The sequence below is a fragment of the Anguilla rostrata genome, chromosome 8 (genome assembly GCF_018555375.3).
Source record: "Anguilla rostrata isolate EN2019 chromosome 8, ASM1855537v3, whole genome shotgun sequence".
Taxonomy (NCBI): Eukaryota; Metazoa; Chordata; class Actinopteri; order Anguilliformes; family Anguillidae; genus Anguilla; species Anguilla rostrata.
Genome location: NC_057940.1, coordinates 16,638,158 through 16,658,897, shown reverse-complemented (window position 1 = coordinate 16,658,897; position 20,740 = coordinate 16,638,158). Strand labels below are relative to the sequence as shown.

The 20,740-nt window shown below is 43.2% G+C and overlaps 1 protein-coding gene across 1 annotated transcript in view; it reads left to right on the top strand.

Moving 5' to 3' along the window:
• Positions 1–20,740, top strand: part of LOC135260959 (receptor-type tyrosine-protein phosphatase mu-like) — a 179,144-nt gene that overhangs the window by 140,732 nt on the left and 17,672 nt on the right. Inside the window, exons 21-25 of the mRNA XM_064346723.1 lie at positions 2,223–2,419; positions 9,882–9,969; positions 10,471–10,547; positions 14,604–14,640; positions 19,595–19,692. Of these exons, the coding sequence (XP_064202793.1) occupies positions 2,223–2,419; positions 9,882–9,969; positions 10,471–10,547; positions 14,604–14,640; positions 19,595–19,692 (497 nt within the window). The remainder of the gene's footprint in view (positions 1–2,222; positions 2,420–9,881; positions 9,970–10,470; positions 10,548–14,603; positions 14,641–19,594; positions 19,693–20,740) is intronic.

Genomic DNA, 20,740 nt, shown 5'->3' with positions numbered 1-20,740 from the left:
CCCCAAAGTAAAGGACTCTTGAAGTGTTTTTTTCAGGGGAAATGAATGTAGAAATGTGTTCTGAGAACATGGAATGCCCAGTTCCTTGGTTTGTTTGGTTCTGCTAATGCACTGAGGATGGCTTCTTCATCTCCATACCTGCCTGCTGTCCTTCTCTGTGAGACGGGGGGGGGGGCTTTTTTCTCCCCCCCCCCCGAGCTAAGGCTGGCTTCACTCCATCCCATCCGCATTCCGTGTCGTGCGTGTGCCGTCACGTGTGTGTATGACCTCTCGTGTGCTGGACAGACGATGTGGAGAGGATGAGGGGCAGTGACAGAGCATCGCGGCCGCCGCCCGGCCGCGAGCTAGCGCCGCCGCGCACGCCCGGAGGAAGCGAAAGGCATGCGGCTCTCTCTCTCTCTCCGCTTAGAGAGGGCGATGCCAGTCAGTTGAAGGAAAGGAAAGAGAAAGAGAGAGGTTAGCAGTGTTCCTCTCACTCTCTGAATCGTTGTCTCTCTCCTCAGTAAAGAGCCTTATGCATTATTCCTTTTAAAGATGCTCTTGCCTTTGGCCAATGACTAGTGACATTCTTGTTTTTCTCTTTTTTTAGCCAGTATTCATTAGTTGTTGTTTTTCTTTCTTGGCATAAAAAAAGAATAGTAACTTATTAATTATCATCATAACAATGCGGCATGAAGTTTTCTCAACAAAACCCAAGTTTTCATTATATAAAAGTATATTGCGGTGATAAAAGTAAGTGTGTGGCACAATGTATTAATAATGTATGGCTTCTGGGCCACAATATGCGTGTGCAGAACTACTGTATATAACATTCCAGAACTGTCGTGACTATAGTGTTCTCACTCCAAGAGTCACATGATTATTGTACTTTCTAGAAAATGTATTGTTATGGAAACACAAAATGGTTTGAGTTACATCTAACAGCGATAAGATGGGGTTTTTTTATAATTAGCAGGTTGTTAGTGCCGGTAGTTTGTTTGTATGTGGTTAGCTTGCTTCAGGGGTCAGTAAATTCTAATCATTCAAGATGTGCAAAATCTAATTTTCACAAGTCATTTTAAAACGGTAAGAAAATTATACATTTAATTGGACAAACTTTTAAAATCAATATTTCACTTTTGGCTGTAATTTTTGAATTCTATGATGAAGTTTTGCTAGTATTGAAATGGCCAAGTCAGATGACATCTCAGAAAAAGTAAAGATATATCTAAGTAATTTATCATAGGGCTGGCTTGTTCATAGACGCCCTTTTGTTGAATAGGAAGTTCAGTAAGGACCCAGAATGTGACCTTGCCTAGATTGGCTCAAGTACAAAACTGTACAGGTGCTCATGCTGTATTGTTGCTTATACCCTGTTTCCTTTCTCTCCTCCTCTCTCTTCTCTTCACAATTAACCTCTTATGTACCTTCTTAAAAAGTGCCCATTAATGGTAAGTGTGCCCTGGTGGAGGAGGAGACTGTGTTGCTTCATGCAGAAGGATGCCAATTTTGGCCACTTCTGATGTGTGTTGTGTTGCCTTGCCTGGCAGTTGCCATATAGCATCTCATGCCCTCTGTGTCCACCGTGAAGCCATTTTTAGCTAGCATGGCACGTCCTGCGGCCCAGCGTGGTCTCACCATGCGTACGTGGGTGTCTTATTTTTTTCTTGCATCTGTCCTTATTTATTTTCTTATTTATTTATTGCCCAGTTGTTTTACTTCACTACCTTTTGAAGGTGTCTCATCAAAACCCACGTGACCATAACCACGCTCCCGAAGGCTCACTTTACCATTGTTTCATTGTATTGGAGACTTTAGCGCTAAGATTTGGATGGATTAAAAAAGTGTATATATTAAAATATTCTATAAGGATTGCTTATTGAAGAATTGTTTTAGAAACGTAACTTGAGTTTTCCTCCACAGTCATACATGGTGCCACCTGTTCTCAGAAGTCTGCCTTTATGTTTGTGTTTACTCCACATTTCCCTGAAGCGCTGTTTCATTTCAGCTGTTGCATAAGGAAAGAGCCAAAGGCTTCAGTCCATATGTTTTCCACAAACCATCAGAACTGAGCTTTTCGTTCTGTGAGAACTCATGCCACTCCACATCTTCTCACCCAGTGACTGAGCGGTGTCGTGTCCCTCCACTCGATGTTGAGTCTCGGCTGTCACCGAAACGCGGCCCTGTGACGTAGCACCCCGAGTGACCGCGCCTCTCCCTCGCACTCTCTCCCCGTGTTGCAGATGAGAGCCAGACCATGGCGAGCGACACCAGCAGCCTGGTGCAGTCGCACACCCACTCCTACAAGAAGAGGGAGGCGGTGGTGGACGTGCCGTACCAGACGGGCCAGCTGCACCCCGCCATCCGCGTGGCCGACCTGCTCCAGCACATCACCCAGATGAAGTGCGCCGAGGGCTACGGCTTCAAAGAGGAGTACGAGGTGAGAGACGTCCCCACTACGCACACTCATACACACATACACACACTTACACACACACGCACACTTATACACACATACACACACTTACACACACACGCACACTCATACATACACCACATACACACACTTACACACACACACACATACACACATACACACTTACACACAACACTCATACACACTTACACCACACACACCGCACACTCATACACACATCACACTACACTTACACACACACACTCATACACACATACACACATTTACACACACACCTCATACACACATACACACACTTACACACACACCACACACACTACACACATACACACACATTACACACACTTACACACACACCAACACACATAACACAACACATTACACACACACGCACACTCATACACACATACACACACTACACAACCTTACACACACACACACTCATACACACATACACACACTTACACACACACGCACACTCATACACACATACACACACTTACACACACACGCACACTCATACACACATACACACACTTACACACACACGCATACATACACACACACACACACACACACACATACTCATACACACATACACACACTTACACAAACTTACACACACACACACTCATACACACATACACACACTTACACACACTTACACACATACACTCATACAAACATACACACACTTACACACACTTACACACACACGCACACTCATACACACATACACTCACTTACACACACACGCACACTCATACACACATACACTCACTTACACACACACGCACACTCATACACACATACACTCACATAAACACACACTTACACACACGCATACACACACGCACACACACACATACTCACTCATATACATACACACACATACTCACTCATACACACATACACTCACATAAACACACACTTACACACACGCACACTCATACACACATACACTCACATAAACACACACTTACACACACGCATACACACACACACTCACATATTCACTGATATACATACACACACATACTCACTCATACACACATACACTCACATAAACACACACTTACACACACGCATACACACATACACTCACATAAACACACACGCATACACACACACACATACTCATATACATACACACACATACTCACTCATACACACATACACACACACATACTCACTCATATACATACACACACATACTCACTCATACACACATACACACACACATGCTCACTCATACACATATACACTCACATAAACACACACTTATACACATAAACACTCACACGCACACACATACTCACTCAAGCACAAACACGCACACACACATTATATGTCCTTCACCTTATGTCTGCAAGCCAGACTACAGCCAACACTGACAATACTCTTTCTTTATTCTTCCTTATTTTTTATTTTCTCACTACTTATTTCTTAATTTCCTTTTTTCCCATGTTTCCTTCATCTTTTAGTTTGTTTTTCATTGTTTTAATTTAATTTAATTTGCTTTGTACTGTGTATCTCGTCTCATGTTTTTTTTTGTTGCATTTTTCTTCTTTTTTGAGTTTTATCAGACTTATTTCTCAGATGGCCTGTGTGCTATTAGTGTTTCTCCAGCATCATTTGCACTCGGCCCACAGTGCACCAGCCATTGATTTGCTGCTATTCGTTTAACTACCTTGTAGCCATCAGCTGGTATGCAGTTCAGCTGAAAATCTGAAATTCCCCAGACAGACACTGCTCCGTTTTCACCATCCAAATCTAGTGGAATTATCATATTCTACCCAAACTATTTAAATTCACAGAATGTAGCTAACATTTGCAAACTTTAATATGGCAACCTGCCTAACCCCTTTACATGTGAACAAACTATTGACCCCCACCAATCATCATTTCCGTTTCCCACCAGAAGGGGGCAATATCCTCTCTTATCTCATTTATTTAGCCATTATTAGGAGATATCTGTTCATCAGTTCCTGTGCGTTAGATATGTATCTGTAATGAACGTCCCACCCCTCGCACCTATGCCCCCCCCCCACTTCCCATAATTCCTCTCACCGGTGAAATGATACAAGAATTAAATTAATGATGCAGTTCCCCACTATTTCCTGCTCAGACCTGTTCAGGGCTGGTGGTTTGGGACTACCCTGAGGGTGTAATTCATTATAGATAGAGATTTTTTTAGTGGCTTAGGTACATGCAGTGTCAGTTAGTCTAGAGAATGCAGAAGGCAGCACACAGAATTCTTGATGCACATTTTTTTTCAGAATGCTGTATCTTCACTGTTGTTTTTCCTTCCCAAATCCTGTAAATCCAACTGCAGATGAGGTTCTGTTTTGAGACAGTGATTCATTTGTGTGTGCGTGTATGTGCATGCGTGTATGTGTGTGCGTGTCTGCATGTGTGGAAGTGCGTGTGTGTGAGTGTGTGTGGATTTGTTTGTGTGCAGTTCAGATGCTAACTTGCTAACCTGTCTCAGCTCAATGACCTTTAACCCAGATGAGGATGGAAGTGGAGGTCCCCACTAAACTGTTCGCTTGTCTCTTTTTGACCCCTGCTTCTTGTTATTCTGTACATTAACTATGGAAAAGATTAATGAGGTAAGCGGACACTTTTGGTTATTTGCAAGTTCTTAGAAATGTAGTTGTCACATTGTGAACCGTAGACCAACCTAATAACCCTCACCCCCAGCTTTCTTTCTGCTTTTGCTGTGATACGTTGGCAGCTTCTTATTGGCTGCTGCAAGTCTTGGGAATGCCTTTTGTAATAACAGTATCATGAATTCATTTGAAAGTCCATAGACGATGAACAGGAGTGAGCAGGAAAGATGATGAAATGAAGTATATTTCAGGATGTAAGTGGTGCTAGCAACCACTGTTTTGCAATGAAAGTGAATACTTAACTGTTGTTTGCTTTGCTGCATCAGGGAGCTCATTATAAAATGATTACTAGTCATGAACCGTAAACGTGACACACTTAGCTAGTTGGTCACAGCCAGATCTGCAAGGGCATTAAATGAGCTTCACTCCCATTTTTACAGCATTTCAGTCTTACATCTGAGCAACTCATCAGCAAAGCCAACATCATTCTTCTCATATTGCTATGTAGATGCTTCTTTCCTGTCCTTTCAATTTTTGGACGTGATGAATGTATGTCATTATATGTGCTTTGGAATATGTGTCTTATGTGAGTTAGGATTTAGGATTTTCTGCTACCTTTACCATTGAAGTGGAGGTTATATGGTGACCACTCTCTGTTTGTCCGCCTGTGTATTTGTCTATATCTTATTTGTATTTATGTTGTGAAATCATTGCCTTAAGTCCAAGTAAAAGCAGTTAGGTTTTTACAGCTGCTATGAAAGTGTTAACTGTTGAGAGCTTGAGTTACCTGAATCCAATACACTGTCTCTAAACGTTTCCATAAGTCATGTCAAGTATACTCTGTACCCTGTGTTACAATGATTGTTTAACAAGCCTGTGATAATGAATTACTCATAAGGCTATAAGAATCACCATGCTCTGCCAAAACAATCTGCCAAGCTGTTATCACATTACAAGCAAGTTATAGGGAATGACCCTTGCTATTACTGGGATTTCAGAGCAAATCACCACATGCACGTGTCTGATAATAAAAAATAAGGTAACAGAACATGGGCATTTAAAAGAGCATTATGTGAGATCACTGTCCAAGATGAGGCAGTCTATAGATCAGAATAATTTAGAATATTTAACCACGTCACTAGGAAAACAGTCCACCTTTTTCCAGAAGAATGAATTACTAACATATGCATTCCTTTCCACCTTTCTGTGATACTGTCTCACAGTTCTCCTGGCATTTAACTCCATGCCACAGTGACACATCTGATGGAAAATTTGCAGTCAAAACTGTTCTTTCTATGTGTTTGCAGACAGCAGGAAATTCACAAGAGTGTGAGTTTCTCTCTGATCAGGCTTCAGTGGTTGTACGTACATGGGAATTATTGAGAATATGTATGGCATTACTGATATCTGCTAAGGTATGGTGGAAGGTACATGATCTGAGCAAACTACCATTTTTGTATTTTTAAAAACTACAAAACAGGCCCCCCAGAGCCTGGCTTATATTTTAATATCACAGCATGTGTCCCCTGCTGCAGTGAGATGCGTGGGGGAGGGGTTACAGAGACAGTGTCTGCTGGACTCTGTTTGACTCCATTGCTGTGTGAGTCTGAGTCTTTGAACACAGGAGGAATTTTGTGACTTGAATCCTGAGCTCTGTTTGAGTTGCATCATGGGTATAAAGACATGTTTTCAACACTCGCCTTTGTCATAACTGGCACTGAGACAATAACACCAGAGTCTGATATTACAGGAGTTGAGCTCACGTCTGAGAAAAACACTGCACGCTATCAACTCATCATGAGCAGGTTTCAACTGACTGACTGCTGATGTCTGGTGCTCAGACTTCAGCAGCTTTGTCTGGACTGTGTCTTGTGTGAGGAGAGCTTGCAATCTTGTGCCTTCTGCATACCATTTTAAAGTCAACTGGATGAAATAAGGGAACTTTGAACGGTGGTAGGTCATTGGTGAAGTCCCACCAATCAGACAGCACTATGTGGACACATGACCAGTCGCGGAATTGTTCCCTGTAATATACAGCCATTTCTATGGAAGTACACCAGAATGGACGCATGAGCATGACCTTGCTTCATAAACACCAGAAATAACAGGCAGCATTTCAGTTACAATAACAACAACAATAATAATAATAAGAAGAAGAAGAATAGGAAAGTTGTCATTTTAACAGAGAATGGCAATGCAGATACCATACATACACATACAAAGAGGGGGAAATACATAAATATATTTACACATTAGTACACAAAAATGGCCTATAAATGCCTACATGTTTAAATCAGATCAAGATCTGTGGAGAGGGGTTATATGCTCTGTCTCTCTCACTTTCTCTCTCTCTCTATCTCTCTCTCTCTCTGTGTGCAGTGCATGGAACAGCTAAATACTGAGAGTAGGTACTGCTGTTAGGGCAAAGGGAAGCTCTCTGTTACGGAGATTTACTCTTTTCGTTTTATATAAATATTTATATTGTGCTGTTTAATTTTGTGTGCATCAACATTACATACTATTTCTGTGAGCACATGAACTAGCAAAAGGTCAAATGTAATCTGTAAATCTGTAACACAGATTTCCCGAAGGATCTTAGAAAAGCATTGTACTCGGTGTAAAGCAGTGTAAAAGTTAAAACGTTTTTTGAATTCTTAAATTCTGAAAAGCTGGGTGCTTCATCTTTCAAAGCAGATCATTGGAAACTACAAATGAATTCCAGTCAAAGTGAATTGATTCCCGCTTGAGTTTTGGACGATAAATTATTGCGGGTGAATTCTGTTGGCGCGCTCTGTTCCTCAGTGCCCGAGCTCCCTTTTGTTTTCTGCTGCTTATCTGAAAGTGCACTGTTGTCGCTGAGGCAGTGCATACAGTGAATGGATGTCAGACACTTCAAGTCGGTTGTGATGGCAAAAGGTCCTCCTTTACAAGGAGGAAAGCCTTTCTTTCAATGAACGGATCAGAATTTCACCAGAGGAACTCGACCAAAATCAAGGCAGACTTGCGGAGTGCGCATTGAAGCAAGTTGTAAGGCATAATTTATTATTTAAATGAGGGACAAACATTAAAATAGTTTAATTTTGAAAGTGATTGTGCTACTCGCAACATTACCTTACAAAATAGTCTTCAAAAACAACGGTAAAGATAAAGGATTTCTTTATTTATGTTCCCTGTCCATTGTCCCAGTATACCTCCACCATTCATTGACTTGGATACAATGCATTAACCCCTCCATTAAACGTCTTGCTTGCAGGCCCCAGTGCATTTTAAAGAATGAGAAATCGGCGTGGAATGCCCGCCGTCCGGAGGGCCCCTTGCAGCGCCCGTTTTCATGGCAGAGGATGACGCACTTTCCCTGGGCCTTCCATGAAAGGCTTTTAAATCCGGCCGTAGGACGCACGGATGTCCTCTCGCTGCGCAGATGCATAGGTTCTCTTAAAAATAAGAGGTTTACGCATCTTTACCCGCACTCAGACATTTTTCCAAACCCGAAGGCCATTACGGGCCATCCGTACTTTGGATACTGCACTCGTATCCAACCACGCCGCTCGGTCTTAAAACCAACGCCGTACCAGTTCCCCATTAGCAAAGAGAGGAATCAGCGTTTGTTTTATTGTTATTGCTACTGGTGTTTTAGTAAGAGTGCATGTGTAAACAAAACTTGCTGGCCAGTTTATTTCTGATATTTACTACCAGGGGGGCAGTAAAGCTTGCCCTCAGCGTTTTGCTCACAGTGCGAGGTAAATCAAACGTTACCCGTCCAGGAGCTACCACAATCGAAATGTTAGCGGTATATATTTTTATATGTTTCTTCACCCAGAAATCATCACCTGTACTATCCACTTCAAGGGGTGAATATTTTGCACAGTTGAGGCTTCCATTTTAGTGTTTTTCATTTGAAGTTGCATTTCTTTTTTTCGTGATTTACAAGCTATTCAGAAACTGAGAGCTTCGCTTTTTCTCCATGAGTTTCAGGTAATATTTTTCACTAGGCGTCTCCAGCACTTTACTCTGATGTGAAACACTTACTGCATGCTGTTGCTGTTGTCCTAGGCCAGTGTCAGTGTGAAGCACTCTAACACCAGCTATTCAAAGGCCCTTTTCTAAATCTAAATTAATTTAATAATTTTGTGAAGTGATGTGTCAGAGTAGAGCTGGGAAAGCAGGTGGAGGAAGATAGCATGCGTATTTATGGCAATTATTTGAGCCTCTCTACAAGAAAGTTTTATATTGGAAAGCACACATGCGGATGGGATGGTGATTGTCAGTCATTATGATATATAGACACATTTCGTTGTCCTTTTGAAAGGCAGCGTTCACATTGCTTGAATAGTTTAATTTTCTGTGGAGCCCGTCCCCCCCCCCGTCCCCCCCGACTTGGACGGTGGCTCTCTAGCGGAAATGTATTTCGATGAATCGTTCTGATTGAGCTTCCTCGCGCGAAAGGCTCACGCGATTAATATTTCATGAGCGTTGGCGCGCGCAGATGTGTGGGTTTGATGTGCCAGCCAGCTGATTTTGTATTTTCCTTGAGCCCTGGTCCTTCAAAAAGGAGCAGGCAGCGCGCACGGCGGCGGAGTGCTGCTCGGGGACGGGCCGGGCCCCGGCTCGGGGGCCCCTGACGCCGGCCCTAATGGGCTAGCGGTTCCGCGGCGCTCCCAGGAACACGCACTCACAGCTTTTGATGTCTAATAATGATGTGGATGTCTCGTTTCTTTCCGTATAATGTTTCCCCTTTAGAGCTGAAAAAGGACTCTATTCTTTAACTTGGTTATCATTTAAGGAAGTGACTTGTGACACCTTGTTTCATGTCCTTTTTTCCTGTCCCTCTCGCTCTTTTTTTCCTCTTTCAGAGCTTTTTTGAAGGACAGTCCGCGCCCTGGGATTCCGCAAAGAAAGATGAGAACCGGATGAAGAACCGATATGGGAACATTATCGCATGTGTGTACAAAAACTCACTCTTCTGAGACCAATTTTACTGACATTATTATTATGAGCAGTGCTAGTAGCAGTAATAGCAGTTGTAATATTTATCTGTGGTCATCCTTATTTTACAAGTAGTGTTATTACTAGTAGTAATATTACTGTTTATTATTATTATTAGTAGAGCAGGTTTAATAGTAGAAGCTGGGGATCCAAGCAGTCTTATCTGTATGAGGCTGTGAGCATCAGCTGTCTCAGTAAAGAGTAAGGAGCCAATCAGGGGTGAGCACATAGACAGGAAGTAAACTACAGAGTATGCTATTGTGTTACAGCATTACCAAAATGTCATTTCAAATGAACAGGGAAAAGCCGGGAACAAATAATGCTGAAGCCTTTGCTGCTGTCATGGTTTTGCAAGGCCCTGTGTGTGGAATTCAAAGCTCCCTCTCGCTTGTTAACACTGTTAATTCAACACTTGTTCCCCCTCCTCCCTCCACCCTGTCCCCGTCCCCCCCTCAGATGATCATTCCCGTGTCAGGCTGCAGGCCTTGGATGGGGAGCAGAGCTCGGATTACATTAATGCCAATTACATCGATGTAAGTACACGCGCCAGCCCGCGCTCTCTGCGGAAAGGTCACCGCGCTCGGCCGCTGGTGACGCCGGCTCGGGGGGAATGGGTGGCCTCTTACCTTCCCTTTTCTTTCCTATCCTCACAAAACCTTGTAAGAGCGCTTGTTATTCACTCTCTAGGGAGAGAGTTTATTCTCTATCTGTCTGTAATATTTCAGTGGTTCAGCTTACAGTTATGGAGGACCAGATCTGCCAAAATAAATAAATAAAGAAATAAATCTATGAATAATTGATTAAATGACCAAGGAAAATGAAAATGTTGGTGCATATTTTCCATTTTTTAAATTGTATTCTGTATTTATTTATTTCTGTATTCCGTATTTTATTCATTCCTGCAATTTGTTTCTGTATTTATTCATTCATCTATTACTTTTGCCTGTGTTTATTTTTTTCTTCATATATTATTTGTCTTCCTGCAAGTATTTTATTTCTTTGTCCATATGATAATGAGTGGCTCCCATTGGTTGATAGGGTGCATAAATCGAAATCAAAGAAGCGTTATGGGTTCAGTAGTTGCACCGTTGGATTCGTTGAAGGTTCTGTGGCTTTGTACAGAGATTCTCCTATTTCAGCTCAGCTCAGTGCACTAACTTCAAACAGCGAAACGGAGCAACTCTTTTAACTTTTAACCACTGCTATGAAATAATGAATTTTGTGGATGCTGAGACAAACAAAAAAAATGCATAAACTAATGAAAAAAGTGCTAGCTTAAAATTTATATGTGATGGAGGTAAGATGGAATCTGGGGCTAAATGCTCATTTCTGGTACTGTGATTGGACACACTCACAAAAGCTGGGCACATGCGTAAGGTCACATGGGGTCATTTCCCCCTTTGTGTTGTGATTTACAGCCCTCTGTCATTTAGAGACTTTACAGCTGTCTTCAAAGGGACGTGTGTACATTTATTATGTAGACGGGACACCTTACAAACGCAGTGCTTTTAATTATTCAAGCAGACGTTCTTTCAGAGTACGGCACATTACGCTCTGAGTGCTTTATAAAAGATTCCCACTAAAGCAGTTCCCATTATTAGACAAGAATACATACATATTAAAGAGCACTCTGATTGAAAACGCTTTAATCTGTGATGCCTGCTTCACTTGAAAAGTACTTAGAAATCCTGTTAACTGATTAATGACTTTTTACTTTTCTGGAAAGCCTTTTAACCCATAATTTCCAAGCCTGTCCAGACTGATAAACTGTTGTACACAATATGCTCGTAAAATATTAATAAGAGCAGTAAAAAATTCCCTTTTGTGTTGTTTGATTCTGTTTTGGACTGTGATCAGCTATACAGACGCTCCTGAGAAAGATCTCTTGTTTATTGTGAAAATGTAACCCGTTCTCCATTAATACGTTTTACCATAGCCTTAGATTTAATACTACTACTACTACTACTACTACTACTACTACTAATAATAATAATAATAATAATAATAATAATAATAATAATAATGTGTGTGTGAGTGTATTTATATAGAATGATCTCAAACTAGCATTAACCTTTTTGTCCTTTTTTGCTGCACGGATGGAAGTGAATCATCTTGTTGATGATCCCAGCAGTTCTGGGTTCTGACTATCCACGAGACCACAATGTGCTTTAAACAAATATCTAAAGCTAGCCTCACTGTGTTTGCCCCAACCCTGCTTTGAGTTCCTATTTTTAAATGAGCTAATGGGTTTACACACACTCACACAGACACAGTCTCTCTCTCTCTGTCTCTCTCATACACATGCACATGTGCACACACACACACAAGCACACACGCGAACATGCACAAACACGCACACACACACACTCTCTCTCACACACACGCACATGCACACACACACACACTCACGCACACACACACACAAGCACACGCACACACACGCACACACACACACTCTCTCTCACACACACGCACACGCACATGCACACACACACACACTCACGCACACACACACAGCACACGCACACACACGCACACACACACACTCTCTCTCACACACACATGCACATGCACACACACACACACACACACACACACGCACACACTCTGTTCTTACAGTACCCTCTCAACCGGGCCAGCACTTGTTCTGGCAGGCTTGCAGTGTAGTGAGGTCCCTGTCCCAGAGGGACTTCAGCTCTAATCCCAGGGTAAGGTGTATCTATGTATTATGTTACCCTGGAGCGAGATGCTTATCTTGACTTGGTCCACTAAACAATTATGGATCAGCACCTTTTACCTCTCCCAGGTTTCAGGGATGAATAATTTAATGTTCTTTTGCTGGAAACCAATACAATGCACTGCTTCACCTTAACAAGGAGTTTGAGACAGGGATCTAGAGTAGAGACTCTTTTTGAAATAAAAACACAATTTTTTTGGAAAACAACTCCCTCATTTGGAAGTTAGCATCACAAAGAAGGATGCAGGATTGACTGATGAAAGGGGAGAATAACCAGGTTCAGAGGGGGTGTCCTAAAATTGGCTGTCAGTAATCGGGGTCCTATGTTTGACAGGGATGTTCAGTGCTCTGGATACAGCACATGTTCTATTATAGTAGACAGACTGTAGTTGTGCTGTCACGGGTACCGATTTAATAACCAGCAATGCTTTATTTGGGTGGGGGGATTATAAAGACACTTTCTTTTGCAATTAGTATGCCTTTCAGCTAATTTCTTTTGGTGTCTGTTCAGCATTTAATTTGGGCTTTCTTATCACTTTTATTTGTTGAAATCAAAGTTATCCTTTACACATAGACACATGCACTGATACGTCACATGACAACAATTATTGTCATTCTTAATGGTTTTTTTTTCCAAATTTATATTGTTTAAATTATATCAGAGTTTGTAGAAGCATTTTTGCATCAAATAGCCCCATAAGAAAAACTGTGATCTAAAACAGTTTTTCTCATGAAAATATTTATTTTCTTTATGAAATTCATAAAGTAATACCATTCTAAATGTCTTTTCAGCATGGGATCTAGCCATTGTTACTCTAGTTATGCAAATCTTCACAATGTATGCATTTATCTTGATAGAGTAAGAAGTGACAATATACTAATTTTTTTGATGGTTTGTTCAGCACATTTTGATAGGCTGTTGAGTGTACATTCAGTTTTCAAATGCAATAATAGTGCAGTGCACAAAGTGTTCCCAAGCAGCCAAACTGACTCTGCATCTTATTGGATTAAAAATAATAACACTAGAGGTCAAAAACTGCTAATACAGGATACTTATTGTTGCAATTAATCCTGTACAAGGTTTGAAAGTCTCTACTTGAAAAAATAAACAAATCACTCTGTGGTCTGAGCAGATAAAGAAGTCATTAAAAATGGTACATAATTTGATAGCTGAAAGAATCCACAGAATCAGAGAGGGGGAACTATCCTTTGTGTTTGTTCTTTTATTTCAGTTCTGAAACATTAATTACAGTCCAGTTAAATTGAATATGTTTGAGATAAGAGACTAGCGGGAGAATTGCACTTTACGTTCTGTTTCCCCACACATAGTCTCTCATGAGAATACAAGGAATTCAGCAAATTTGAAGGGATTAGGGTAATCCTGAGAGATTGAGCCTCCTTTGTACTCAAAAGTGCCGCAGTTTGTGTGAGAGGAATTATACCACTGTCTTGTGTGAGCACCACCAAGCGAGGGGTTTTCTACTTGCGTGTTTGATTTTTCGCTCTTTGCACATTTATATTGAAACTCGCCGTCTCGTTTGTTATCATTTCACATGTGTATTCTCTATAGCGTTCGTTTGGATCACTGAGGCGCCAACATCAAACTGAAATGCAAACTCCTACGGCTGAAAACATTTTCCATTATGTATTTGCGTGGCAGCTGTATTTAACCAGGGGAACTTGGCTTAAATTTGACAGCTTATTGATTCATTTGCACAGCTGGATATTTGTGGTGCAGCCTAGATTTGAACAGGCAGCCTCCTGAATGTTGCATTATTCCTGCCCTGTTCACTAATTCATTTTTGACAGCTCACTTTTTTAATGTTTTCTTCTGGCTCTGTTTTTGTTGTAGGGCTACCACAGGCCTAACCACTACATTGCAACTCAAGGTAAGTGCAGGAAGCTGTTATTCTGCCTGAACTTCAGTCATGTGACCGTGTGTGTGTGTGTGCGTGTACATGTGTGCATATGTGTGTGCGTGCATTTATGTGTGTGTGTACGTGTACGCACACGTGTGTGTGTGTTTATGGGTGTATGCGTGTGTGTGTGTGCGTGATAGAGAGAGAGAGTTTCTGGGGCATGCACACAGAAATGCATTTTTCTGTGTTCTGCCGTTGCAGCGACTTTTGTGGGGTGACCGGTTGTCCTTACCTGTCAGCATGCGGCATTGTGGGTTCCACTTTATCTGGGAGCGCACCTTATGCCTCCGTCGCCTCCCTCTTCCCTTAGAACAATTAATCAGCCGCGCAGGCCTGCGAAGGAGCGCGGGGAATAATGAATAAATGGATTAGCGGGCGCGTGCCGCCTCGTTTTGTTACCCCGTTAATCTGGCCGGCAGATGCCCTCCTGAGGAGCGCGTGGGGACGCCCCCGGGGTTAAGTCTGATTGATGCTTAATTGTTACGAAATTCTTTGGGCCGACTGGACGCAGCAGGACACCGGGCCTGGGGGGTGACTCCAGCATTGCCAGGAAGTAGGCAGGAGTGATCAGCCGGTAATAGACTGGCGGCGGGGCTTAGAGGAGCGGGAGCTACGGAATTACCTGTTTATTAAAGCCGCGTCTTCCATCGCCCGCGCTCAGGTTTACAAGACAGTAGAATCAGGTGGCATCTCAAATGTGTGTGGGGGGAGGGAAAAGGCACTGATTTGTGATCTTAGGGCCCTTGGTCTGTTGATGTAGGTGAGCTTGTTGTGTTATTGCAGCTTGCCCTTGATTGGCTGGAGAACACTCAGAAGACCCAAGCTGTAACCCAATCATAATGATACCTGATGGTTCTCGCTGCCACATGCCGCCGTTCCGATGACGTTGAATTTTGTTAGTGAATTTAGGTAGTGAAGAGGAGCAGGCTTATGGCCAGTCCGTCCGATAGTCTGCTTTGTCCGTACGTCCGCAGCTAGTGCAACAGCTAGCACGATACGCGGCCAGCACCACGGCCTTGAAGAATGAGGCGAAGTTGGTGCTTCCGTGCCAAAGATTCAGCATTCCCTCGGAGTGCGGCGCACTACATAATTTATTGCAGTTCGTCACCAACAGACAGGAGTGTGGCGTGCGGTGCACTGACAAAAACTGCTTCGGGGCGCTCTGAGACACGGCCAGGGTGATGAAAGGTCCTGAAAGGAAATGGTGTCCTATCCAAGACTAAAAAAGCGCACAGCCCTTCCTGACTAAGTGCGCCAGGCAGAGTTCTGCTGGCAGCAGCGCCCGGCAACGATGCCAAGGCCGACTTACTGTCTTTCCGTCCGTGGGTTTAAAAACCTGCATCTCCACCTCGTCTCCACCGGCAACGTGCGTGCCCGTTCTCGTTCCAGCCTACGCAAGGGCCTCGTTATGACTTAATTAGTCAAATCCGCTACTTAGTTTGACATTTAAAGTTTACTTGCAAATGTTGCTTTTTGCAGCTAACGATAGTGCTTTTGCCCTGCGCACATTCTAGGTGCAAGAGTACATGAGTAATTATGGAGGTGGACCAATTAAGCCAGGGGAACTGGTTTGAGTGAGCCACCCTCTGGAAATTGAGTATGACACCTGTGCCTTCCATGAATTCTCAATTAGTTGATGCACTGGAGGAAACTTAAGGAAATTCATGAATTTTTGTCCTATTTTTATTTTTTTTCTGAGAAGTAGTCTGTACACGGTGTCTGGCACTGTACTGCTTGTCCCTGTGCTGCAAAGTTTAATTCTTTTTTAGACTATTACTTAGAAATAAAAAATGTAACTAGAAAAATACAAACCGTGACACCAAGTTCTTTTCACTACCATTGTTCTGTACCTTTTGAAAGTTGGCTTCAGGCTTCAGCAAACAAATAACTAAATGTAATACTCACACTTTTGTTTTACTGATTGAGCTGAGCAGGTTGATTGATTCTCTAATGTGCGAAAGCTCTGTATAGGTAATGGGTCTGCCCTGGTTTTTTTTTTTGGTTAACACAAGGTTTAGACAGTATGATGGAAAATGTCCCCAAACTAAAAAGAGAAGACTGCTCTGCTAAGTGTCTGCCTCTCGGTTAGGAGTTCGACCACACTTCAGAGGGGAGGGGTTTGCAACAGCTGTCCCCCCATAAAAAACCTCATCGCCATGCTCTCCCCACTGGTGACGGTTAATGAGTCATTTAGCCAGGAGAGCTCATGGTCATTTAGTCACACACTAACGAGGACACAAGGACACGTGCGCGCGGGCCGTGTCCATATGTATTACATCTTAAAATGTGCACAGTCTCTGTTTCACGGAACGTGCGGAAATAAAGCTGAGGGCCGGAGGCATCGAAGCAGCTGGTATGGCTGAAAATTTGATGATTGGATGGGAGGGTTTGATGATTGGGGAGGATTATTCACATCTGTTAATGTCATCCATTTTAAGACTCACAGTCCGGCCTTAAAATCCTCAAGCAAGTCACCTTGCAGGAATTTTTAAGAACATACAATCCAAAGACATCCAAAAGACTTCTATATCGGCCTTAAAGCATTGCGTAGTTCATGTATTTTTGTACATTGAATTAAGTTCTTAAACTAATAAAAGATTACTGTATTTCCGTGACCATTTCTGTACTCTATGTGCTACATGAGATCAACTGAAACTAATATGAGCTGTTGCAGTGTAGCTTCCTTGTACTTTGTCCGACAGCTGGCCAAGGTGTCCTTTAAGAAAGAACTGTAAGTGTGTGTAAAATGAAATATTCATGCAGTGGGAAAATTGTGCGTACAGTGTACCGGTTGTGGACATTATATTACATGCAGGCCCATGTGGAAGCCTACAGCTGTCATACTCCACTTCCAAAGGAAAAGGGTGGTCTGTGGGAAATGGATACTGGCAAGCGGGAGACATCAGAAAGTTGTGAGGAGGGAGTTGTGAGGGGTTTTCTTGCTCTGCGCGGCTGGATGGGACGTCTACCCTGTGTGAGCCAGTATCCTCAGCAGACAGGCTCTCTCTCCTTCTCGTTCTCTCTCAGACAAACATACACACACACACACACACATACACACGTTCTCTCTGACTCTTTCTCTCCCTCCCTTTTCACATTCACAGAAACAGAAACTGTAGTGCAGTTTAGCCACACAGTGGAATTTTCTCATTTTCTTTCTTTGCACTATGAGTGCCCTTTGAGTCGATCCCTGTACATCGATTCTGGTTTTTTGTCACTGTGTGGAAGTAAGGGTGGCCATTTTGTTTCGTTTTGTGGCCGAAGAGTGGCCATTCAGGCTCTTCTTTCTGTGGCAAATTTTAACTAATGAAACAGGTGGAGGTTTAGTGTGCATCCAGGCCCTGAAAGCAGCCCCCGGAGGCTCATCTACTTGTTTTTATTTTGTGAATCAGAGGGTCGTTAAGCGTGTTTTTAATCTTTATGCGTGGCATGTTTATGTGTGTTTTATCGCGTGGAAACTTCCGGAAGCACACCGAACGCTTTTCCTCGTGCCTGCGCACCATCTGCGGCCGTACGAGTCGATACGCGACGCCTCGCGGAAGCGCCCTGTCAGTCGGCCGCTGCGTTCACGTCAGCTTTAAAGGGCCCTTGGCACTCCGGAACATTCTCGTGCTCTCTGATGTCAGAGACCCTCCCTGAGGTGAACTCCTGCAGCTGCAGGGACTAATCCCAGATCAATCACGCGGTTTTATTCTCGCGCGGCGCGTTCCCCGCGTTGTGCGACGCGTCGCAGTAACGGGGCTCTGGCGCGTTCTCATCATCGCGAGCAGGGGTGCCGTCGGAAGCCCGCTGATGTCATTTAGGAACCGGACAATTCTCACAGCCATTATGAGGACAGGCATTATGACGGGTGCGGTTATGACGATGAGTCACAGAGGACACTCGGACTGAAAGATGCCAGTGATTATCATTCCGCATGCTGTGTCCTGGTTGGAAATAAACCAGAACATGCACAGTGCACTGAGGAGATTAAGTAGAGTCCTGGAGAAATGGGCCAAGTTCATTAGGGTCAAATGTAAATGTAATATGATTTCAGGGAGGCTAGTATGTTTTACTGGCAAGCGCTGAATAATGAGTGATCGTGTGTGTGTGTGTGTGTGTCTGTGTGCATGCTTTAAGTTGCTGGATGCAATTTGCGGTAGCTTAAGGTAGCTCTCTTAGGCTCCTGACGACATGCATACAGGGATTTGCATACACTAATTAGTTTGTCAAAAGTAAATTTTACACCAGGCTGTTGATTAACAACAATGCTAATTTGATTGAATTAAATCAGTAATTGAATTCCTATCAGTGCACCATTATTGCTAAGCACAGACTTAAATGTTGGATTTATTAAAATCTATGTGAGCTAAATAGAAATGGTAGCACAGTTTGCTGATCTGTCCTGTTGATTACTCTGTTAGCTTAGCTAGTTAGTTTGTCTGCTGCTGTGGACCAACTCAGACATTAAGTGAATTCTTCATTGGCATTAATCACAGATGTACATCTCTGAGTGTGCATTTGTTACATCATTTATATGCAGATGAGAACCAGTGAAGTTAAAACAGACAGGTTTGAAATATGTCCTGTTAACACAGTGTCACAGGCAGTGAACATATTGACAGACTTAGGCCAAGTTGTATATCATGTTATGACCATTCTTGTGTTGTTAATGCTCTAAATTGCTATGCTGACCCGCTGAACTGTAGCGAATGTGTGACATTAGCTTTTCAAGACCATAAGGTGAAAGAGGAGTCTTGTAGTCTGATTATGCTGATTAAGGAGACCTGTCACAGTTAGTATTTTCCTGATGCTATTAACATGACTGTGTGTGTTTGACAAAAGGTTTCTGTTTCTCTGTTTCTGTGTCTGATTGCCGTGTGTATGGGCCCTGTGTCTCTGTTTTAATGGGCTGTCTTATAGGATTGACTCTCTCTGTCCCCAGGGCCCATGCAGGAGACTGTCTTTGACTTCTGGAGGATGGTGTGGCAGGAGAACACAGCCACCATCGTCATGGTGACCAACCTGGTGGAGGTGGGAAGGGTAGGTATTGGGGAGAGGGGTGAGAGCACTGTCCAATATTCTCTACCTTGGCCTTCAATAATTAACCCACAGACAGTCCTTAGGTCTGTGACTATTAGAGCAGGGAGAGCCTTGTTGGAATTGCTAGCTGCAAGATGTCCATACCGAATGCAATCCCCTCCATTAAAAAATAGTACCCAGTCCTAGTTTGAGGAGAAATTCCATCTGAACCTCCTTTGTAGCACATCAGATGGAGAGTGCCTTGTACAGGTACCAAAAACAAGAAATTCAGTAGGCATTAATAAAGAACGTTACGGAATTCCGAAACTATTTCACCTGAGATTTAAGAAACTATTTTCAAAAGCCCTGTAAGCCAATTTCAGGGGCAGAGCACAGGGTATCTGCACCACATATTCGAGAGATTCGCAAAGAAGTGCAAAGAAAATGTCACCTCAGTCAGTTTTAGCGTTGTGCGAGCGCAAGCGTTGCGTCTTGCGTGACTTGCTAATTACCCTCACGCCTCAGAGGGAGCCTTGGAGCTTACGCTGGTCTCAGTAGGCTGACCTGAGGCCGTCGTTCACCGCAGCCGGCCCTCCAGAGGGACCAGTAAGAATCTCCCAGCCATATCCCAGCAGGCCATCTGTTCGGCTCGCGGCCCACACGGAGGAACCGAGCTAATTGTTTTTGCCAGCCGCCGCGGATCCCGCTGAACGGGAAAGAAACCCCGCTCCTCCTCGTATTTCATCCGGTTTGCCTTTCTCCGTGGCGAGGATCCATCCTATTTGAACGCTTCCCTGCGAGCGAATGTGAAAATAAATCGCCCGAAGCAGGGCGGCACGCACCGGGTCATAATTTGAAACGGCTCATTCCCGAAACGCGCCGCCGATCGGGAGCGATCAAATGGCGCACTGCGTTTCGCTTAATTTCATTCCGGCAGAAACCAGAGCTTTACGATTCTCATCAGGGATTAGGCGCCTGCGGTGTCGGAGTGAGACCTGAAACCCTCCTCCACGCTAGGAAGATGTCACCGGGTACCGAAATCTAATTTTGCCGCTAATTAGCGCTCCGC